The sequence below is a fragment of the Cebidichthys violaceus genome, unplaced genomic scaffold (assembly GCF_023349555.1).
Source record: "Cebidichthys violaceus isolate CVI_PGR_0920_01 unplaced genomic scaffold, fCebVio1.0.p SCAF_43, whole genome shotgun sequence".
NCBI classification, from domain to species: Eukaryota; Metazoa; Chordata; class Actinopteri; order Perciformes; family Stichaeidae; genus Cebidichthys; species Cebidichthys violaceus.
In genome coordinates, this window is record NW_027176628.1 from 100,001 (window position 1) to 124,551 (window position 24,551).

At 41.9% G+C, this 24,551-nt stretch overlaps 1 protein-coding gene across 1 annotated transcript in view; it reads left to right on the top strand.

Moving 5' to 3' along the window:
- The window catches only part of otog (otogelin), a 43,239-nt gene extending 24,824 nt beyond the window's left edge, over positions 1–18,415 (top strand). The window contains exons 26-52 of the mRNA XM_068728727.1: positions 1–8; positions 123–401; positions 1,877–1,994; positions 2,306–2,385; positions 2,584–2,783; positions 2,882–3,392; positions 4,048–5,582; positions 6,247–6,424; positions 6,531–6,682; positions 6,835–6,924; positions 7,007–7,193; positions 7,283–7,503; positions 7,629–7,767; positions 8,041–8,229; positions 8,464–8,670; positions 8,766–8,870; positions 9,085–9,189; positions 9,305–9,406; positions 9,919–10,017; positions 10,175–10,239; positions 11,086–11,194; positions 11,335–11,510; positions 11,596–11,700; positions 11,924–12,043; positions 12,425–12,470; positions 14,978–15,057; positions 16,219–18,415. The exon at positions 1–8 is cut by the window's left edge and continues 175 nt beyond it. Of these exons, the coding sequence (XP_068584828.1) occupies positions 1–8; positions 123–401; positions 1,877–1,994; positions 2,306–2,385; positions 2,584–2,783; positions 2,882–3,392; positions 4,048–5,582; positions 6,247–6,424; positions 6,531–6,682; positions 6,835–6,924; positions 7,007–7,193; positions 7,283–7,503; positions 7,629–7,767; positions 8,041–8,229; positions 8,464–8,670; positions 8,766–8,870; positions 9,085–9,189; positions 9,305–9,406; positions 9,919–10,017; positions 10,175–10,239; positions 11,086–11,194; positions 11,335–11,510; positions 11,596–11,700; positions 11,924–12,043; positions 12,425–12,470; positions 14,978–15,057; positions 16,219–16,419 (5,407 nt within the window). The 3' untranslated portion in view covers positions 16,420–18,415. The remainder of the gene's footprint in view (positions 9–122; positions 402–1,876; positions 1,995–2,305; positions 2,386–2,583; positions 2,784–2,881; positions 3,393–4,047; positions 5,583–6,246; positions 6,425–6,530; positions 6,683–6,834; positions 6,925–7,006; positions 7,194–7,282; positions 7,504–7,628; positions 7,768–8,040; positions 8,230–8,463; positions 8,671–8,765; positions 8,871–9,084; positions 9,190–9,304; positions 9,407–9,918; positions 10,018–10,174; positions 10,240–11,085; positions 11,195–11,334; positions 11,511–11,595; positions 11,701–11,923; positions 12,044–12,424; positions 12,471–14,977; positions 15,058–16,218) is intronic.
- Positions 18,416–24,551: the final 6,136 nt, after the last annotated feature.

The window sequence follows — 24,551 nt, forward strand, 5'->3', positions numbered from 1 at the left end:
ACCGCACGGTGAGTCACTTCTGTTCAGACCGCAGGGTTCATCCTTGCTCCTCCTGCGCTGCACTTTCTCCTGATATGACGTGAAGGTCTGAGGACGGAGTACAATCATTCTTCTCTCCACAGACACATCGCGGGTTTCCTTCGAGGCGGCCGACAGACCAAACTACTTCCTGTCCGCGAGCCCCGGCGGCCAGGTGAGGCTGGCCAAATGGGAGGAGAGCGATGCATTCTGGGACGGAGCCACCTTCGTCCTCCACAGGAACACCTGGACCCCCGGCTACGACTCGCTGGAGTCCCACGCCAAACCGGGCTTCTTCCTGCACGCCACACCGGTCCGCCTCCACCTGCTGAAGTACAGACACGCCGACAGCTTCCGCAAGGCCACGCTGTTCAGGCTGACAGGTCAGCGGCACTGAAACGACCAGCGGACAGCGAACGCATCACACAAAACTGCGATTGATGACAAAAAAAATAACGGATTTGATTTTAGTGCTTTTGAAAACATTCAGTGATTTATAGCCTCAGTAAGAAATGTCCACTGCCTCGACTCATACATTATAATAAAGAGAAAACTATGACACAATATGAAATATTAATAAATAAAATAAAATAAATAAAATTAATTTAATGCATGCGGACATGCACATCAAATGTAATGGATTAAATAAAATTAAACTTTATTTAATTTAATTTAATTAAACAATATATAATATATCTTTTGTTAAATGCCTGTCTCCTTGACTCCTCTCTCCTCGAGTCTCTTCCTCTCCTCCCTGCTCGCAAATCAGGTGGGAGGGACTAAGACGCGAGGGAGAGGAGGCGAGGAAAGGAATCGAGGATCTGCAAACTGAGAAATGAGAAGAAAATCACAGTTTACAGACCGACGCCCCGCCTCAAAGTACCTTAATTACTGTAGTTGTGCGCAAACAGTTTTCCTGTGCAATGAGGGACCGTACCTCCATTACATTACAGAAAAATATACATTCAGAAAGAAAGAACAACGACGTTTTTGAGCTCATATTCGGCTTTCTGAGCAGTTCATGTCTCTGGACTCCCGATATTTCGAACCCTGTGATAAGAAGTCTTTGTTCATATAAACAGAAATCATAACTATGAGGAGTTGTTTATTTAAGTGGATGTGCTTCCTCACCAACACACAGTTTGTTGGTATAATCTGAAGAAGGTGTGTCGAGGTTCTGGTTGTATTTTTAAGCCTCAGCGGTCAGCTGGCCACCGGGGGGGGGGGGCGGGGTTAAGGGTGAAGAGCAGTGACTCCTCCTCCGGCTGCATTCTGCGCTCAGACAGCAGCTGGGCTAATCACCGACGCTAAAAATACTGCAGTTTGTGTTGGTTGATGGAAAGAGCCGGGGAGCAGATAGTGTTTCCTGTTGACTGCAGTGAATGTGGAACAGGTTCACGGCGAGAGCGTCTGCCTTCATCACCTTACTGCTCCGCCGGGGAAACATTTGAGTTCTTCTTTGGAACCAGAAGTGGTCTCATTGTTGCATTCGCTCACATCTCGAGGCAGAGCTGTGCTCAAATCGAGTTCACGCAGTTCCAAACACACCATTGATGTAATCATGCAACTGTTACAAAACATGAAGGAGATCATGATGCAACTTTAAGGACTCAGACCACTGAACCACAAACAGTTTAGAGGTGTTTATACGTCACGGAACTCAATCGTGTCTTTTTGCTTCTCCTGACAAAAGCGTTCATCCGTGATGTGTTCAAGGGCCGTCAGAAAGTTGGAATTCCGACGATAATGTCTGTTTAAGACAAGCTTTTTAAACCTGCTACCAGGTTCAGAGGGTTTAACACAAAGTGTAAATGTTCTGTGTGTGTGTGTGTGTGTGTGTGTGTGTTGTTTTCATCAGGCCCCAGCGCGGACGCCCTGCCGGGTCCTCGGTGTCAGTGGCGGTACGATTCCTGCGTCGTCCCGTGCTTCAAGACCTGCAGCGACCCGTCAGCTGAAGCCTGCGTCGCCGTCCCACAGTGAGACTTAGAGAGACACACACCAGGCCTCCGCTGAGCTCTAATTAAACATCTGACGGAGCTTCACGTGGGAAAAAAGAGACAACGAACACGTCGTACTCTTTGCTCCAATTAGAACATAATCTCTGCAGCAAAACTGAGATATTCCACGCATCATATTCACAGTTTATTTATGTTTTTGCACTGAAAAGATGTGGAAGGGATGTTTGAATCCAGTCAAATGTGTTTTACGACCTTAAACGCGACCTTTATTGTACGTTTCATTGTACTTTTCCTTTGTTTTTCACGGCTGCGTGTCGCTCTCTGTACAGAGTGGAGGGCTGCCTTCCCGTCTGCCCCCCCCACATGGTCCTGGATGAGGTCACCCGTCGCTGTGTCTTCGTTGCGGACTGTGAGTATCTTGTCGGCATCATTGACATTGTAATATCAAATCCCTGAAATGAGCAGAGAACAGAGGTGATGAAGAGTCAGGAGAACAACGAACATGACCTCTGAACCCTCCGTGAAATAAGACCCGAAGCTTCGCTCCTCTCCGTTGGTCTCATGAACTGTCGGTGCTTCTCTAACTCTCTTTATTGTTTGGGTTCAGGCATTAAGGGCCCGGTTGCTGTGCATCCTGTAACGCCGTCCTCTGCAGCTGTCACTTCTGCAGCCACCACGAGCGCTGCTGCCTCCACCAGCCCCCTCCAGACCACCACCACCACCACCACCACCACTACCACCACAGCAGCACCCTCCACCCCTCCACCCACCGCTCCCACCAGTAAAACCACCACCACTAGTACCGCCGTTAGCACACAGACGACCTCGTCTAAAGCGCCGCCGGCTCCTGAAGAGCCGACCCGTCCGGTCGCCGTCTCTACTTCTGCAGCTCCTGAACTTTCCAGGACATCAGGACCACCGTCTCCTCCAACATCAGGACCACCGTCTCCTCCAACACCAGGACCACCGTCTCCTCCAACATCAGGACCACCGTCTCCTCCAACACCAGGACCACCGTCTCCTCCAACACCAGGACCACCGTCTCCTCCAACACCAGGACCACCGTCTCCTCCAACACCAGGACCACCGTCTCCTCCAACATCAGGACCACCGTCTCCTCCAACATCAGGACCACCGTCTCCTCCAACAGCGCCCCCCGCTGTCAGGCCGGAGGTGGAGGAGCCGCTGTCCACCGTCGGAGCGACTGCAGCTTTGACCGCCGCTGCAGCGTGGACCACCAGAGCTGCGAGCTCCACCGCCGGCCCCATCACGACCAGAACGAGCAGCGCTCCTCTCGCCATCACGGCTCCCTTCACCTCCTCCATCAAGCCCACCGACCTCCCGCAGCCGCTTTTCTCCACCACCGCTGCCACAACCCTGCAGCCATCTACCGCCGCAACACCGACCGCAAGCTCCGTTGAAGGGCCGACCGCCGTCAGTACCCCTCCTCCTGTTGTCGTGCATCCAACCACAGAGACTACGACACATTCAGCAGCAGTCACTCCGGTTGTAACCGCCTCTAGTGCAAGTCCTGCTCCGGTCTCAGAGACGACTCCAGTTACAGACCGGACTACCGTTCCTAGTTCAGCTACCACTGCAATAACAGACACCATCACAAAGCCTGTAATAGTGGAGCAACTTCCCCCAACAACACCAACAACTACACCCATTCCTTCAGGCTTACCAAGCACAGCCTCAGTAACCTCCTCACCTCTCCCCATCTCACCTCCTGTTGAAACAGGAACTACGTCTTTACCCACAGTCACTTCAGCTCAAACCACAGGATCAGTGACACCAGTTGCACCTTTCACCACCAGTAGAACAACACCTCACATAAGTCCACAGACAACATCACCGCCTGCTGCCACAGAGAAGATTCTGCACACCGCTCCCGCTGAACTTACAACTTCTGCAACGGCTGTTCCTGAGATACCGACGCCATCTCCAATCCCCGTTGCATCGACTACAACTGCACCATCCGCTCCTTCCTCAGCTGCAACAGACTGGAGAACAACAACAACAACGAAGAAAGTGACCATACTTGAATCCACTGTGTCTGAAACACCGGCAGATTTTACAACAACAGCTGCACCTACACCTTTGAAGACTACTGACATCCCAACTTCTCCCGTTTCCACCACCACGACTTATGCCGAGAGAACCTCCTGGACTACCACCGTCTCAACGGCGGAGAAAACCACTCGGACCACAACTTCCAGACCTCCAGAGATGTCCACCGTGTCCACTGGCCCTCCTGTTACGACAAAACCAACTGTACCGCCAATGCCTCCTACGAAAACCACTGATTTGCCAAGTTTACCAACAGCAGAGAGCTCCACCCGTCCTGCGTCTACCGTCCGTATCTCCGAGCCGTGGCATTGGGACACCTCCTCCACCTCGGTCTCTAGCCCCACAGTGAAGACGCAACCGGAGGTCGCGTCTAAAACTGTCGTCCTTGAAGTCACTTCCGCTAAAACTACTGAAGTACCACGGCTTCCCGTAACGTCAACGGCGTTTGTCACCTCTGCGACATCAGCTGCTGTCACAGCCACCACCGCCAAAACTACAACGCCTCCTGAAATCTCAACCACAGAACTTGCAGCCACCACCACCAGGAAACTGGCTACTCCTCCGCCGCCACCTGCGCCTGGTGTTCCTGAGACACTTCTCACCACCGTCTCTACAAGAGCTCCACCGGGTGTTGTCACCACCACGCTCAGACCCGTCATCGTTCAGTCGATTGCAGAGACGACACATCCAGTGACCGGCAGAGCGGAGGTGTCAACGAGAGCTACAACCACGCCGCCTCCATCTTGGTCTCCGCCGCAGACGACTACTGCTTCCACCGCAGCTCCAAGGCCGACGACTGTCCGGGACATAGTCACCACCCGGTTGGTGTCCACTGAAAGATCCACAGCGGCGACAACGACCACCACCACCATGGCACGGACGACCTCCGTCAGATCGACACCCAGGGTTCCTGTGACAACAAGAGTTACCCCCAAAATCACGTCGACTGAGAGGTCAACCACCAGGCCGGTCACCGCAACAACAAGGCCCCCGGCATCAACAACCAGATCAACCACTCCCGGTCCACCTTCGGTCATGAGTTCTGGAACAGCAACCACGTCAGGGTCGCCGTCCGCAACTGTCACAACATCTGCTGAGTCTGTCGCTACGTCGAGCACCACCGAACTCGCCGACACAACCGCAGCGGTGGCTCACGGCCTCACCACCACCGCCGGCGCTCCGGCGCCTGTTCCCACTCTCGCGACGGTCCCGGTATCTACAGCTGTCCCCACGACAACCACCGAAGAGTCGGCCACACCTGAGAAAACCCCGACGACCAAAGAGAGCGACACGTCAACGTCCGCGTCCCGACCGGCGACGCCTCCGCCTGACGCTCGCCCGATCTCTACCCAGAAGCCCGCTGTTCCCTCTACGACGTCACTGCCGGCAGCCACCTCGGTCCAAACTACTGAGCGGGACGGAGTCGATCGCACCGGTCCTCCTGCAGCGTCATCGCTCTCCACACCTTTGGGAACGACCAGACCGCCGGCAGAGGTGACGACGTCCAGGGCTGTACCGCCTACGAGGATGTGCACCGTAGGTTGATCTTCACTTCAGTCACATCATTCACAATCAGTAACAGAGACAGTAAATCTGAAGTAAAATATTCTAAAGCTATGGTCACTAGTCACATGAGTGGCATGGAAAGCCGAAAATGGCAATAAACGCCTTTATTTTCAGTGTCTGTCATAGGATGTCACTAATCACATCCTGAATCGGTCTGGCTTTACTCTTGACCGATTGGTTCTAGAGACTTTGGGGTTACTGGCTGTGAAAAACAGAAGGAGGGGCTCGTTACTATAAGAGAAAACGCCGTAAAGAACGGTGTATTTGACTGCTTTTGTACGGGGTAAAAAGAGACGTTCTAAAGTCCCTAGATAAAGTCGTTCTTAACATAAATCATGGGGTCGTATATCTCATTTGGGGAGAGACAACGTATTCAACCACTTGGTGTCATTTGACCAATATTTGGTACTAAGTCACGTGATGACACCTGAAGAAGTCACTGAAGTAGGCCATGGTATGTGGTCAAAAGCTCCAGAAAAGGCTGCGATTGATCACAATGGAATGAATGTCCACATTTGAGATTTAGAGTTTTTAGTTGAATCAGTCTCTACTGCTTTTCCTTCCTGCTTACAAACCTCTTTGTTGTGTCACTTCTTGGTTTTCATTTTCTTTTTTTCAATGTGTCTCCGTCCAGCCTCCGTACGCAGAGATCGTCGACGAGTGCACCAAGTACATCTGCGTCAACAACCAGCTCGTCCTCTTCAACAAATCTCAGAGCTGCCCGTTCACCGCCGACCCCCCGAACTGCGGCCTGCTCGGCTTTGCCGTTCTGGTCAACGGAGACAAGTGCTGCCCAAAGTGGGACTGTCCATGTGAGGGAAAACACGTCTTAATCATTTCTCCAGACCAGCGATGTTTCCCCTCAGCTGTGGCCCGATAGTTTCAGGTTCTCACTGTCGTCCCTCCCGTGTGCTCCAGGTCGCTGCTCGATGTTTCCGGATCTGAACGTGATCACGTTTGACGGGAACAGCGTCGCCGTCTACAAGGCCGCCTCTTACATCGTGACCCAGCTGCCCAACGAGACCGTCAGTGTCCTGGTTCAGGAGTGTCCTGCTGATTCAGAGTCACCAGTATGTCAATATCTAATACACCGTATATATATATATATATATATATATATATATATATATATATATATACACAGATTCAGAAAACTAAAAAATGATTGTCTTACTGTCAGTAATCATCTGGGGAAGTTTACTTATTGATGTTCTTTCCAAAGCTCCTCTGGAACTTCACCAACCTGTGTCTGGTGGCGCTCAACATCACGCACAAATCCAACCACATCATCATCAACAGGCTGCAGAGGAGGGTGAGAAGCTTAACACTCAACACGTTTGCATACAAACACAGCTGTCACACACAGGCAGCGTCTGATCACGCCTTCTTTTCAGCTCTACGTCAACACGCGCTACGCCAGGCCTCGATTCAAAAAGTTTGGCTTCGAGATCTACGACACCGGCAACATGTACCTGATCCGCAGCCCGGCCGGTCTCAAGCTGCAGTGGTACCACAGCACCGGCATGCTGGTGATCGACACCGACAGCTCCGGCAACAAGCTGCGCACAATGGGCCTCTGTGGTAAGAGCTTCTCGCTGCACTAGCTGCTCTGTAAACCGCTTTAACGGACACGGTTAATCTGGTGTTTTTGTGGAACCCTTCTCTCTCAGGTTTCTGCGACGGAGACCCAACAAACGACCTGACTTTGGCCAACGGCACCACGGTGGGTCCGAGCGAGGATCCGGCCGTGTTCATCGACAGCTGGCAGGTCCCCAACACCACGGGCTACGTCAGCCACAGCCGCCGCCGCGAGCTCAACTGCTCCACGAGCGACTGCTCCGGCTGCCTGCTCATGCTGCGGGACGACGCCTTCGAGCGCTGCCACGCCTTCGTACGTTACGACCCGTCCGTCAACTCACCTTCCCACGTTCCCCTACTACTTATAGGGGAGCCGGTAGACGCTTTGCTTCATATCATTTAATCAGGAGATGGGTTTTTTTTCTTTCTGGTTTCCAGGTCCCGCCGAGCACCTTCTGTGAGGTTTGGGTTCGAGATGCCGAGTACGTCAACAACCAGTGCGTGGCGCTGGCGGCCTACGTGGCGTCGTGCCACAAATTCAACATCTGCATCGAGTGGAGGAGACCAGACTACTGCCGTAAGACTCCTGTCAGACGACGCTCACAAGCTTCTCTTTGAGGGAAACTCTCTTCTGTGTGAAGAGCCTTAAAACACAAATGCTGTGATTTGGATCAGGGAGCGATCCAAGTAAAATACGGTTAAATATCTCTCACACATCTGTTGAGACAGATGTGCGCAGAGAACAACTGACCTAAGTTTTATGTAAAACGCTTTGAACTGCCGTGTCTCTGAACGTAGCTTTTTAAACGAACACCTTCCTGAAGTAAAGTGCGTGTGTCTCCTCCGGCAGCCTTCTCGTGTCCCGCTGCTCTCCGGTATCAGGCCTGCCTGCCGGCCTGCACGTCTCAGTCCTGCCCCAACCACGACTTCGACTCGGACCCGGACCAGTGTTCAGGCCTGACCGAGGGCTGCGTGTGCCCCGAGGGAACGCTCCTCCACCGGCCGTACTCCGCCCTCTGCATCTCGCCGGACAAGTGTGGTAAGACGACAGTTTACCGAAGGCATGTCAGTCTACGTCACCGTAGAGCGTATGTCAGAAGTGGACGTAGTCACCGTGACGGCACCCATTGGGTCGCCGTCGCCATCTCGTTTCTTTGGCAACCAATGAACTGAAGTTACCACAGCGTGTTGATGTTGTGTCGTTTGAAGTCTGCTTCAGCACCAGAGATCCAGAGATCCAGAGATCACGGCTGTGTGTTGTGTTTGTTCACAGCCTGCACCGACAGCTCCGGCGCTCCCCGTGCACACGGCGAAGTGTGGAAGGCCTCCAGGGACGCCTGCTGCATGTACCGCTGCGACAACGACACCGTGGCTCCCGTGGTGTACGACTGCTCCGATGCGGCGCCGGCGTGCCGTCGAGCGGCGGAGGTGCTCATCAGCCTGGCCGACGACGCCAGCTGCTGCCCGCGGAAAGTCTGCGGTGAGGCCGCGTCTGGATCCCGGGCTTCAGATTCAAATCCTCCAGAGAACAGCGTAAAGTGTGAGGCTCAGTGTCTTTTCTTTTACTGTGTGCAGTGTGTAACCAGAGCCTGTGTGACCTGATCCCTCCTGAGTGTAAATACGGGGAGAAGCTGGTGTCGTACTACCGACAGGACTCCTGCTGTCCGGACTACGTGTGCGGTGAGTTTCCTCTCTGGTCGATGAACTCTGACGGCTTCTCTTTATTCTACCAATGTTTACCACCAACATCTGTATCAAGTGATACCAACACAGATGTTTCGTGTCTTTAGGTTAACTAGTGCAGTATCTTAAAGGGCCCATATTGTAAGATTATTACTATAAAGAAGGTCTAAGATATTTCCTAAAGCTTGGAACGATTCCTTTCTCGTTTCAGAGTGCGATCCTGAACTCTGCGAGTCGGTCGTTCCCGCCTGCAGAGACGACCAGACTCTGATCGCCACCAGAGCCGACGGCAGCTGCTGTCTCGCCCACATCTGCAGTCAGTTCAAAAAGTCCAAACATTTAAGTACCGGTGACTCACCAGCAGGTTAACGCCAAGCCGTCGCTGTGACGAATGAAGTGTGTGTGTGTGTGTGTGTGTTTTTTACCCGCAGTGTGTTCTTCGTGTCCGGAGACGCCTCCTCTCTGCCAGGACGGCGAGGTGCTGACGGTGGACGGTAACACCACGGACCGCTGCTGCCCCGCCTACCAATGTGGTCAGATGCATATCATTTTAGATATCTTTGCAGTTGTTTGTTTAAGAATTGTGACCAAGATCAGAATCAGGTTTATTGCCAAGTGGGCAATAAATCATCCCCTGCTTTCTGGTCTGTTTGACTCTAAATGGAGCATAATGTACTAAATGAACATCATGCTGTATTGAAGAAGACTGTAAACTAGAGATTGAGACCATAAACTCATGTTTACAATGTTTACTGAGGGAATAAATCAAGAGAGAAGTAGAGTCATTTTAGACTAGACTTCTATACAACCAGAGGAGTCGCCCCCTGGTGGACACTAGAGAGAATGCAGCTTTAACACACTCAACAGAACCGGAGGTTACCACCTGGTTTAGTAATAATACAACTTCTTGTTGCTAAAATATGCCCATAGAATCATATAATATACTCTATTTAACAGAAACTTTTCACCTGGCTGATTCGTCTGCTCCAATGCAACTTTGTGTGTGTGTGTGTGTGTGTGTGTGTGTGTGTGTGTGTGTGCGCAGTGTGTGAGCCCTACAGGTGTCCTCTGCTTGTCTGTCCTGTTGGGATGTCGGTGGCGTCCGTGTCCAGTCCGAGTCGCTGCTGTCTGAACCAAACATGCGGTACGACGAGGCCCAGCTGTTAAATGAGATTAAGCTCCACCTCCACGTTTACAAAGAGGGTTTAAATCGGTTTTAACTTCAGAATGTGTTGATCAGCCTGAAGCCTGAACTCAGCTGGAACGTGAAGATGATGCCGCTCATGTTTTTGTGATTTCAGAGTGTTCCTGTGAGAAGATCGCCTCCCCAAAATGTGGCCTGGTATGTCATGACTTTAAATATTTAGTCTGTTTTTAATATGATGTATAACTCACTCAGCCAATCGGTTCAATATATGTGTTCTCTGTGTGTTCTCTAAGTGTCTCTGGTTCTCTGTGTATGTTCTCTGTGTGTTTTCTAAGTGTCCCTGGTTCTCGTTGTATGTTCTCTGTGTGTTCTCTAAGTGTCCCTGGTTCTCTGTGTGTTCTCTAAGTGTCTCTGGTTCTCTGTGTATGTTCTCTGTGTGTTCTCTAAGTGTCCCTGGTTCTCTGTGTATGTTCTCTGTGTGTTTTCTAAGTGTCCCTGGTTCTCGTTGTATGTTCTCTGTGTGTTCTCTAAGTGTCCCTGGTTCTCTGTGTGTTCTCTAAGTGTCTCTGGTTCTCTGTGTATGTTCTCTGTGTGTTCTCTAAGTGTCCCTGGTTCTCTGTGTGTTCTCTAAGTGTCTCTGGTTCTCTGTGTATGTTCTCTGTGTGTTCTCTAAGTGTCCCTGGTTCTCTGTGTGTTCTCTAAGTGTCTCTGGTTCTCTGTGTATGTTCTCTGTGTGTTCTCTAAGTGTCCCTGGTTCTCTGTGTGTTCTCTGTGTGTTCTCTAAGTGTCCCTGGTTCTCTGTGTGTTCTCTAAGTGTCTCTGGTTCTCTGTGTATGTTCTCTGTGTGTTCTCTAAGTGTCCCTGGTTCTCTGTGTGTTCTCTAAGTGTCTCTGGTTCTCTGTGTATGTTCTCTGTGTGTTCTCTAAGTGTCCCTGGTTCTCTGTGTGTTCTCTGTGTGTTCTCTAAGTGTCCCTGGTTCTCTGTGTGTTTTCTAAGTGTCTCTGGTTCTCTGTGTGTTCTCTAAGTGTCTCTGGTTCTCTGTGTGTGTTCTGTGTGTTCCTTAAGTGTCTCTGGTTCGGTTCTCTTTCTGCTCTTCAGGGAGAAGCCGCCCAGCTGGACCGGGCCCTCCAGTCCGACCCACAGAACCAGTGCGCCTGCAAAAGATACAAGTGTGGTGAGTTAGACCGGCTCTACGTTCTGCAACTACTGCTGCACACTTTCTCTCATAACAATTATATTCAACTTGATTAATATTTCCCCCCAAAATGAACATTGTGTGTGTGTGTGTGTGTGTGTGTGTGTGTGTGTGTTCAGTGCGCGAGGCGGTGTGTGTGTTCGGCGAGCGCGGCGTGTTGCGTCCGGGTCAGACTCTGGTGGAGCACCGTGACGGCGTGTGTCACAGCCGGCAGTGCAGCCGCAGCCTCGACCCGACGAGCGGCTTCCACCTGCTGCGCAGCAACAGCATCAACTGCTCCGCCCACTGCCAACCAGTAAGACCACCAGCACACACACACACACACACACACACACACACACACACACACATATATAAAACTAATCTTCCCCGTGGTTCAGAATCAGATCTACGTTCCCCCGAAGGACCAGACGACGTGCTGCGGTGTTTGTAAGAATATTTCCTGCCTCTACGAACACGAGAACGGGACAGCTGTCCTCTACAAGGTAGAAGTCAACTAGTTATACTTCAGTTATGGTTTATTAGTAATACTGAATTATTAGGTTCTCACTGCAACTTGAGTTTAACAAGTCTCATCGATCCCCAAAAAGTGTTTTTCGTCCCTGTTTGTCTAACCCTGAGTCAGGTTAGCCATCAGGACTAGTAGTAGTACTAGTAGTAGTAGTAGTAGTACTAGTACATCAGTTGATGCTGCCGCTGTGTTTTCAGCCGGGGAAGTCCTGGGTATCAAACTGTGTGAAGTTTGACTGCACAGATACTCTGTCGGGACCAACGCTCATTTCCTACTCCTACAGCTGCCCACCATTCAACGAAACAGAGTGTATGAAGGTCAGCAGCACACACACACACACACACACACACACACACACACACACACACACTCTCTCTCTCTCTCTCTCTCTCTCTCTCTCTCTCTCTCTCACACACACACACACACACACACACACACACACACACACACACACTCTCTCTCTCTCTCTCTCTCTCTCTCTCTCTCTCTCTCTCTCTCACACTCACACACACACACACACACACACACACTTTTAACATGCCAGAAACAGTTATTGAACGACTGATTCTAAAAGCTTTTTCCGGCGATAAAATGCAGAATTCCTCAAATTGTCATCTGACACATTGAATATTTGCACAGCCACCAACCCTCTGAACACAAACTCACATTCTCTTTATTTGCGTCTCCTCTGCTCTCAGGTCGGAGGAACTATCGTAAGTTACATGGACGGATGCTGCAAGACGTGTGAGTATCTGATCTGAGCGTAGCGGCGAGTCTGTAGTTACAGTAGAGCTGTAGGCTGCTGACACTGAAGAGCGCCTTCACCTGCCGCTCAACATGTTTCCAACATGTTTGCCCTTCAGCTTTGTCCGTTTCAGTCCAAAAATCTTCAACCGACGTTCATCCAGTTGGATCCCAGCTGTTGTTTTCTGTTTAAATTTGTCTGCTGTTTACTCAGATTAGAGAGATCTGTCAGCGTGCTTTTCAGTGAATTCAGTAACGAATGGCAACGGATAACTCTTTCAAGGTGCCAAGTGATAGAAGTAGTAGAGTCACTGAAAAGCATCTGATCACATGCAAATGGGTTTGTGGTTTATGTGCTGCAGCTTACCATCATGTACCAATCCCCCCAGGTACTGGATTCTCTCTGTTCCCTTTCCCCGTTAGCCCCCTGACTCCCACAGTTAACACAAACTGTGAACGAGGTACCAAAACAACAAGGCTTGTCAGTGCCATTGTTGATATTCAACAATGTACTCCCTCCAAAAAACAAAAAATCGATAAAACACACAGGAAGTCTGACTGCAACCAAACAGTCCTCTCAACTGCTGTCTCATTCCAGGTCTCTGTGGAGTAGAATAAAACCAAATCATGCTGCCAAAATAAAATAAATATGAATATTTATAACATTTATGATGCAGATGTTGCATCCTCCTCGCTTCATGGAGCTGTTAACTTCTCACGATTGCTTGTGAATTCCCTTTTTTGTACGTTTTGATCTTAAAACATGTGATACTGAAGTAATTAAAGGTGATTCAACACCTTCAAGGAGGCGGGGACAGAATCCTGTGCGCAGGCCGAGAATGACGTCACACTTGAGAGGACGGTAACGAGCATTGACCCCCCCGCCCCTCCCTGTGGATCACGTACATGTAACACGACAGCGAAACTCTTTCCCCATTTAGCACTGTCTGGGCAGTGCATTGTTGATTGCCAACAATGTGCTGTTGGTAGTTGCCCAGTAGTCGGGCTTAGACGTCTGCATGTGTCAGTAGATACTGATGTGGGTCGGTGTCTGTAGCTGCTGTAGAAGGTCTGCATGCTGCTGCACCACAGCCGCTGTGCTGCTCCGCCACCAGGGGGAGCTGTGAGGGGAACTGAAGCTGCTATGTGAGGCTTGTTACTTATTAAAGACTCATCAGCGCAAACACGTCAACAATCGCCTGTGTGGTCATTTAAAAAGACTCTAAATAATAGAGTAGAAATAGAGTAGCGGAGAGGAAGGAGTTATTTTCAGCATCCAGAGTTCAAATTTTGCTCAAAAATGTGTGGCTGTTGATACTTAGGTCCGAGTCCGTGACTACACCAAGATTTCTGACATTGTCTGTGGTTTTTAACATTGACGATTGAAATACAGCAAACTCAGTTTTGTCTTTGAGATTGAAGAAAATCCGTTGATTTGTCCAATGCATTTACTCCATGCTGTTATTGGACCATGGTTATGTAAATGTGTGTGTCATCTGCATAATCATGGTAACTTATTTTGTTGTTTTCCACAATCTGAGTCAGTGAAAGCAGTTAGAATTCAAACAGAAGAGGCCCCAGAATGCAGCCAAGGGGAACTCCGCATGTCATATTTGTCTGCTTAAATGTGACATTACCTAAAGACACAAAGTTCTCCGTGTTCTTTAATGAAGATTCAAACCAGTTTAGTACTGTCAGTGGGGCAAAAACCACATTGAAAGACATCAAAACAATTTGTTTAGTGCCAAGAAGTTGTTGTCATGTCAATGATTTTACTTAAAAATTGGATGTTTGATGGAAGCCTATAATTATTCATGAGTGACGTGTCTCGTTTGTTCTTTTTTAAGAGTGACGTTTTTAGGGCACGTGGGAAGACTCCTGAATGATTCTATTAATAATTATGAATGTGATATATTACTTACTTTCACTAAAACAGCTGCGTTGTTTGTAAAAGAGCAAACGGATCAAAAGTAATGAGAGTTTCTGGTGAAAGGAGTGAAACCATATTGAGAGCGCTGATATGTAATCTTACACCAGATGCCACACATAGCAGCTTTATGTTACTGCTCAGTTTGTTTTGTATTTTAAATGGCAGAAAAGTTGACAGAGCATGTTTACAAAAAAAACTGTCTTTTTGTTTCATTAATTTTATTTATACATCAATTTTTATTGATATTTGAAAAGATTTTTATGAAGCCATTTTGTGTATGTGATAACTGCATGAAGCATCTCATCGGCCCTTTATATATTTTTGTTAAGCTTCCTCCTTTGTTACTTTCTAACTTTAAAGCTTTCATATAAAGTATATTTCATGTATTGTAGTTGTATCCTTCATCTAACTCAACCGTCCACTAAATCACTTTGTGCATGATCTACAGCCTCTTCTCTGAAATCCTCTTTCCTGGTGTTCGCTGTGTCTCTTCATGCATCTCAGATGTTTTTTTTTGTTTTTGGATACCCCGCGTTAACTTTGTTCCGGCTGATTTGGTTTGTTGTCGTGTGAACAGGCAAAGAAGACGGAAAGTCGTGTCAGAAGGTGACGGTGAGGATGACGATCAGGAAGAACGACTGTCGCAGCAACAGGCCGGTATGTTCTGTGTCCGAATCTCAACTTCTTAATGAGTTATGAGCAGGACAGGAAGAACATTCTAAATACACCACGCAGCAGTAGAGGAAGTACTGTCACTGAAAAGTAAAAGTACTGGTACCAGAATGTAAAAATACTGTTTTTGTTACAAGTAAAAGTTCTTATCCGATTAATTGATGGAATAATCTGCTGAGGTATGAGATTGTGGGTAGTCGGCGTATGAAGTCCACAATAAACCTGTAGTAAACCCCTCCTCAGCCATGACGTGGAGCATTGTCACCAAACGTAGAGCAGTATATCGTCTGCAAACAGTCGTGTCTTCTGATTGTGAAGTTGTTGACACTGTCAGCATTTTCAAATGTCAAGAAATACCAAATTGAGATTATTCAGTTGATCTCAATTGAGAGTTAAATGCTATCGGACAAAATATATGCTTTGAATTTATAAAATAAATGATTCAAGCACATAAATAGAAGTCACAGAAACTGTTACCGTTAGACTCAAAGAAATATAATATATCATCTGCATACACACTTTAATTACACCCATGAAGATGCACATTTTCAGCATCTTCCCTTTGCTCCAGTCGAAAAAGGTATATTATAGTAAGCAAAAACAATGTCATGAAAAGTCATAGTTTGTCAAAATATGTAAAAAAGTGTAAAATATGATAAGATAATCCTTTATTAGTCCTGCAGCGGGGAAATTTAACTAGTGTGTCCAAAAAATCATTTAAAAGCAAAAGTATAGCATGTCAAAGCAAAGTATGTCTTAAATTTCATGAAAATAAGTCATCGTATAGCATATTGATAGTATAGTATGCAGACAAGTGTCATGAAAATAGTCATATTATAGTATGTCTAAAATTGTATATATATATATAAAAAAATGTCATCGTATAGCATGTCAAGAAAATGTCAAAGTATAGGATGTCCAAAAAGTCCTTAAATAGTCATAGCATGTCGAAAAAAAGGCAAAGTGTATCATGTCGTAAAATGTAAAAAGTCGTTGACTAATATGTCCAAAATGTCCAAAATTGTCAATTTTTTTTTTTAAATTGTCAGCAGACAACATACAGCAGATTGTAAGAAATGACCCTCAAACAACTCCATGTATGTTATTTCGCTGGTTCTTTTTGCAACACTCTCTTGTGTCCTGCAGGTGAACATCGTGTCGTGTGACGGGAAGTGTCCGTCCGCCAGCATTTACAACTACAACATCAACACGTACGCTCGATTCTGCAAGTGCTGCAGGGAGACGGGGCTGCAGCGGCGCTCCGTGCAGCTCTACTGCAGCGGCAACGCCACCTGGGTCAGCTACACCATCCAGGAGCCCACCGACTGCTCCTGCCAGTGGTCCTAAACACACACACACACACTATATATACACATACACACACACACATTATACACTACACAAAACCGGTGTTCAGATTCTCCAGAACCACAAAACAAAAGAAGAGGAAGAAGAAACCTCAGCCGTGTTGCTTTAGGATGTTGAGAGAGTGGAATACTGAGCTCTGATTGGTTACTCCAGTTAGTCGTTCTGCTGCCTCGGCAGGCCGGGAGGTGGTACTGCACGCCACCGAAGGTGACCCGTTGACGTCTGATATCTACTACTTTTAAAAGAGTCACATAAAGACGAGCGTGGCCTAATCATGACGACGTCACACGATGACTTTATTTTGTTGTTGTTGCATATGAGAAGAGTTTTAATTGAAAGTTGTTCAGTGTATCATTTTAACATCAGTCCATCATCTTGTTGATGTCATGTCTTAAAGGAGAGGTTATGTGCTTTTTTTCCACGCTGTCATCATTCCTCCTGTTCATACTGGCCATATTCTTAATTTACAAATAATGTAAGTGACAGAGGACAAAATCCACAGTCACATTCTGACATCATCTTTTTAGTACAAAATACCTTCTTTCTGTTTCCCAGACAGGCGAGAGGGAATCTAACCCTAAAAGCACAGTAACTTTAGAAGATACTCACTTGAGTTGTCAAAACCAGGCGGCTACCTCCGAGTGAAGCCGATGCTTCAAGTGTTAAAGCTGCATTCTCTCTAGTGTCCACCAGGGGGCGACTCCTCTGGTTGTATAGAAGTCTAGTCTAAAATGACTCTACTTCTCTCTTGATTTATTCCCTCAGTAAACATTGTAAACATGAGTTTATGGTCTCAATCTCTAGTTTACAGTCTTCTTCAATACAGCATGATGTTCATTTAGTACATTATGCTCCATTTAGAGTCAAACACACCATAAAGCAGGGGATGATTTAGGGGCGGGGCTACACGCTGATTGACAGGTCTCTACCAGAGACGTATACGGCGTCTCTACGTAAACTCCTCCTCAGTCCAGATGTGGTCACTTCCTGTTCACTGGTTGCAAAAAAAATAGCAACGTGGTGACGGTGAAATTGCCCTTCTCTTAAAGTGGAATTAGAACTTCTTATTGGCCAGAAAGAACAGGAGGAATGATTTCACCAAAGAAAAACAGTGAAGATGTCCTTTAACACGGAGGAGACAGGCAGCCTCTAACTCACACCACGAATACTCACATTATGCAGTATAATAACTAATGTATGTCAAAATGATACATGAACACCTTTAATAAAACCTTGAGGTCAACCTTGTAGCTGCTCTGCCTCCCGGTCGGCCTGCAGAGAAACACGAATGTTCAGCAAAGGAAGAAGTAAGTTATTTGTTTCTAAACGGAAACTCGTCTCCGTAGAGTTCACGTGTGATTCAAAGATAGATATCAAAAACTTTATTAAGAAAGGTTGTGATACAGACGATCAGGAGCTCTGAGGTGTGAAACAGCTTCTGGACTCGGTTCAGTCCGTCGTCATTGTTTGGAGATCAAGAATTTACCCAGAATTCCTCATGTTGTGCCTTGTTTTTTGTAAATAACTTTTTTTTTTTTTTTAATTGACACATCAGATTCTTAGATATGTCACAGTTAGAGAGATAATGAACTGTATATCCAGTGATGTGAAGTATACTTAATATAATCAACACTAGAGAGGTGTATTAACTGATTTAAATCCAGCTGTACGTGGAGCACTTTATTTATTTATTGGAGTTTGATAGAGCACAGACGTTCTGATGTTTATGGACGACAACGCGGACAGAAAGGGAGCACTCGACCCGACCGGAGAACAAACTGACGGAACAGTCCAACAAGTTATGAATACACGTTTCTCTCTGGAATACATTCTTAATGTTCACATCAAACAGACCCACCTGTACCTGCAGACTACCACGTGAAAGTATGTGTTGTACTGTAATGTTGCAGGATGTTTCTGAAAAAACAATACTAAAAAAAAATAATTCAACGATTCACTTGGTTAGTCGATTTAAAGAGGATTTGTATCATAAAAATGTACATTTGCATTTTCAATAAATATTTCCTGTAAAAATGTAACTTGTTTGCTTTGTTTATTAATAACAGGACGACACGCAGTACAGGTAACGTTGTTCTGTTTTTGTCATATTGTTAATGTTACTGTTAAACTGAATGTTATATTATATTTTGGCTATATTCAGTCTCCGTGCTGTGTAGAACGTGCGTCATTAAATGTTAAATGTTCAGACTTGGCTGTTCAGAGCGTATGAAAACATGACGGGTGCTTCTTTAGGTTCAGCGTCTGGAGTGTCCGGTATCAGTCCACTAGGAATCCAGATGTGTGACGATGGATAATCAGAGGAAGTCACAACAGGACATCTGCTCCTCCTCCTCTCGTCTACATCAGACTCCAGACTGGCCGGCCGGTCTGAACACACATGTTGAAGGCAGTTGTTGGGAAAACGATACCGACCCGTGAACCCACAAAATCCGAGCATCTCTTTCAGCAGACACGCGAGCCGGGACACTCCGCCGTTTGTATCCGACGAGGAGATCACACAGAGCTCAGACGCTGAGTAGAGATCTGTGAAGTCTGAACAGAAAAGTAATAGGATAGTATGTTGAAAAAAAAGTGATAAAAATGTCATAGTGTGGTATATTGAGAAAAAAAAAAATGTCATAGTGTAGTATATTGAGGAAAAAAAAAAAATGTTATTGTAGTATGTAGTAAAAATGTAAAAAAAATGTCATGGTATTTATTTGTCGGATAAAAAGTCATAAAAATGTCATAAAATGTCATAGTATGACGTAAAAAATGTAACGCAAAATCATAGTATTGTGAGGAGAGAATTTTTTTTTTATAAATATGTCATAGTATAGTATGTTGTTCAAAATCGCAAATTGTTCAAAATATAGAAAATGTCATGAAAAGTCACAGTAAAGTACGTCGAAAAAAGTCATAAAAAAGTTTTAGTATAGTATGTTTTGAAAAAGTCATAAAAAAGTAATATTATAGTATTTTAATACATACTATACTATGACGTTTTCATGACATATTTTAATACATACTATATTATGACGTTTTCATGATATATTTTAATACATACTATACTGTGACGTTTTCATGATATATGTTTTTCGACATACTATAGTATGATTTTTTAATGAAGTTTTTCGACATACTATAGTATGATTTTTTAATGACGTTTTTCAGTATACTATACTATGACTTTTTTAATGAACTTTTTCGACATTCTATACTATAATTTTTTTCGACATACTATATTATGATTTTTTTTTAAATGACATTTTTCGATATACTATACTATGATTTTTTAATGAAGTTTTTCGACATACTATACTATGACTTTTTTTTAATGACATTTTTCAACATACTATACTATGACTTTTTTAAAGAACTTTTTCGACATAGTATACTATGACTTTTTAATGAAGTTTTTTGACATACTATACTATGACTTTTTCAATGAAGTTTTTCGACATATTATACCATGATTTTTTTTAATCACATTTTTCGACATACTATACTATGATTTTTTTAATGAAGTTTTTTGACAGTATACTATGACTTTTTTCGACATACTATACTATGACTTTTCGACATTCTATACTATGATTTTTTTCGACATACTATATTATGTTTTTTTTAATGACATTTTTCGACATACTATACTATGACTTTTTTAATGAAGTTTTTCGACATAGTATACTATGAAGTTTTTCGACATACTATACTATGACTTTTTTAATGAACTTTTTCGACATACTATACTATGATTTTTTTTAATGAAGTTTTTCAACATACTATACTATGACTTTTTTAATGAACTTTTTCAACATAGTATACTATGACTTTTTTCGACATACTATACTATGATTTTTTTAAAGAACTTTTTCGACATACTATACTATGACTTTTTTCGACATACTATACTATGACTTTTTTAATGAACTTTTTCGACATACTATACTATGATTTTTTTAAAGAACTTTTTCGACATACTATACTATGATTTTTTTAAAGAACTTTTTCGACATACTATACTATGACTTTTTTAATGAACTTTTTCGACATACTATACTATGATTTTTTTAAAGAACTTTTTCGACATACTATACTATGACTTTTTTAATGAACTTTTTCGACATACTATATTATGATTTTTTTAATGAACTTTTTCGACATACTATACTATGACTTTTTTAATGAACTTTTTCGACATACTATATTATGATTTTTTTAATGAACTTTTTCGACATACTATACTATGATTTTTTTTAAAGAACTTTTTCGACATATTATACTATGATTTTTTTCGACATACTATACTATGACTTTTTGAATGAACTTTTTCAACATACTATACGACTTTTTTCAACATTCTATACTATGACTTTTTTTCGACATACTATACTATGATTTTTTAATGAAGTTTTTCGACATACTATACTATGACTTTTTTTTAATGACATTTTTCAACATACTATACTATGACTTTTTTAAAGAACTTTTTCGACATAGTATACTATGACTTTTTAATGAAGTTTTTTGACATACTATACTATGACTTTTTCAATGAAGTTTTTCGACATATTATACCATGATTTTTTTTAATCACATTTTTCGACATACTATACTATGATTTTTTTAATGAAGTTTTTTGACAGTATACTATGACTTTTTTCGACATACTATACTATGACTTTTCGACATTCTATACTATGATTTTTTTCGACATACTATATTATGTTTTTTTTAATGACATTTTTCGACATACTATACTATGACTTTTTTAATGAAGTTTTTCGACATAGTATACTATGAAGTTTTTCGACATACTATACTATGACTTTTTTAATGAACTTTTTCGACATACTATACTATGATTTTTTTTAATGAAGTTTTTCAACATACTATACTATGACTTTTTTAATGAACTTTTTCAACATAGTATACTATGACTTTTTTCGACATACTATACTATGATTTTTTTAAAGAACTTTTTCGACATACTATACTATGACTTTTTTCGACATACTATACTATGACTTTTTTAATGAACTTTTTCGACATACTATACTATGATTTTTTTAAAGAACTTTTTCGACATACTATACTATGATTTTTTTAAAGAACTTTTTCGACATACTATACTATGACTTTTGTAATGAACGTTTTCGACATACTATACTATGATTTTTTTAAAGAACTTTTTCGACATACTATACTATGACTTTTTTAATGAACTTTTTCGACATACTATACTATGATTTTTTTAAAGAACTTTTTCGACATACTATACTATGATTTTTTTAAAGAACTTTTTCGACATACTATACTATGACTTTTTTAATGAACTTTTTCGACATACTATATTATGATTTTTTTAATGAACTTTTTCGACATACTATACTATGATTTTTTTTAAAGAACTTTTTCGACATATTATACTATGATTTTTTTCGACATACTATACTATGACTTTTTGAATGAACTTTTTCAACATACTATACGACTTTTTTCAACATTCTATACTATGACTTTTTTTCGACATACTATACTATGATTTTTTAATGAAGTTTTTCGACATACTATACTATGACTTTTTTTTAATGACATTTTTCAACATACTATACTATGACTTTTTTAAAGAACTTTTTCGACATACTATACTATGACTTTTTTTTAATGACATTTTTCAACATACTATACTATGACTTTTTTAAAGAACTTTTTCGACATAGTATACTATGACTTTTTAATGAAGTTTTTTGACATACTATACTATGACTTTTTCAATGAAGTTTTTCGACATATTATACCATGATTTTTTTTAATCACATTTTTCGACATACTATACTATGATTTTTTTAATGAAGTTTTTTGACAGTATACTATGACTTTTTTCGACATACTATACTATGACTTTTCGACATTCTATACTATGATTTTTTTCGACATACTATATTATGTTTTTTTTAATGACATTTTTCGACATACTATACTATGACTTTTTTAATGAAGTTTTTCGACATAGTATACTATGAAGTTTTTCGACATACTATACTATGATTTTTTTAAAGAACTTTTTCGACATACTATACTATGACTTTTTTCGACATACTATACTATGACTTTTTTAATGAACTTTTTCGACATACTATACTATGATTTTTTTAAAGAACTTTTTCGACATACTATACTATGACTTTTTTAATGAACTTTTTCGACATACTATACTATGATTTTTTTAAAGAACTTTTTCGACATACTATACTATGACTTTTTTAATGAACTTTTTCGACATACTATACTATGATTTTTTTAACGAACTTTTTCGACATACTATACTATGATTTTTTTAAAGAACTTTTTCGACATACTATACTATGACTTTTTTAATGAACTTTTTCGACATACTATATTATGATTTTTTTAATGAACTTTTTCGACATACTATACTATGATTTTTTTTAAAGAACTTTTTCGACATATTATACTATGATTTTTTTCGACATACTATACTATGACTTTTTGAATGAACTTTTTCAACATACTATACGACTTTTTTCAACATTCTATACTATGACTTTTTTTCGACATACTATACTATGATTTTTTAATGAAGTTTTTCGACATACTATACTATGACTTTTTTTTAATGACATTTTTCAACATACTATACTATGACTTTTTTAAAGAACTTTTTCGACATAGTATACTATGACTTTTTAATGAAGTTTTTTGACATACTATACTATGACTTTTTCAATGAAGTTTTTCGACATATTATACCATGATTTTTTTTAATCACATTTTTCGACATACTATACTATGATTTTTTTAATGAAGTTTTTTGACAGTATACTATGACTTTTTTCGACATACTATACTATGACTTTTCGACATTCTATACTATGATTTTTTTCGACATACTATATTATGTTTTTTTTAATGACATTTTTCGACATACTATACTATGACTTTTTTAATGAAGTTTTTCGACATAGTATACTATGAAGTTTTTCGACATACTATACTATGACTTTTTTAATGAACTTTTTCGACATACTATACTATGATTTTTTTTAATGAAGTTTTTCAACATACTATACTATGACTTTTTTAATGAACTTTTTCAACATAGTATACTATGACTTTTTTCAACATACTATACTATGATTTTTTTAAAGAACTTTTTCGACATACTATACTATGACTTTTTTCGACATACTATACTATGACTTTTTTAATGAACTTTTTCGACATACTATACTATGATTTTTTTAAAGAACTTTTTCGACATACTATACTATGATTTTTTTAAAGAACTTTTTCGACATACTATACTATGACTTTTTTAATGAACTTTTTCGACATACTATACTATGATTTTTTTAAAGAACTTTTTCGACATACTATACTATGACTTTTTTAATGAACTTTTTCGACATACTATACTATGATTTTTTTAAAGAACTTTTTCGACATACTATACTATGATTTTTTTAAAGAACTTTTTCGACATACTATACTATGACTTTTTTAATGAACTTTTTCGACATACTATATTATGATTTTTTTAATGAACTTTTTCGACATACTATACTATGATTTTTTTTAAAGAACTTTTTCGACATATTATACTATGATTTTTTTCGACATACTATACTATGACTTTTTGAATGAACTTTTTCAACATACTATACGACTTTTTTCAACATTCTATACTATGACTTTTTTTCGACATACTATACTATGATTTTTTAATGAAGTTTTTCGACATACTATACTATGACTTTTTTTTAATGACATTTTTCAACATACTATACTATGACTTTTTTAAAGAACTTTTTCGACATAGTATACTATGACTTTTTAATGAAGTTTTTTGACATACTATACTATGACTTTTTCAATGAAGTTTTTCGACATATTATACCATGATTTTTTTTAATCACATTTTTCGACATACTATACTATGATTTTTTAAAGAACTTTTTCGACATACTATAGTATGACTTTTTTCAAATAAATTCTCTACATATTTTACTGACATTTTTTCATAACTTTTTCGACATACTGTACTATGATTTTTTTCGACATTCTATACTATGGCTTTTTTATTG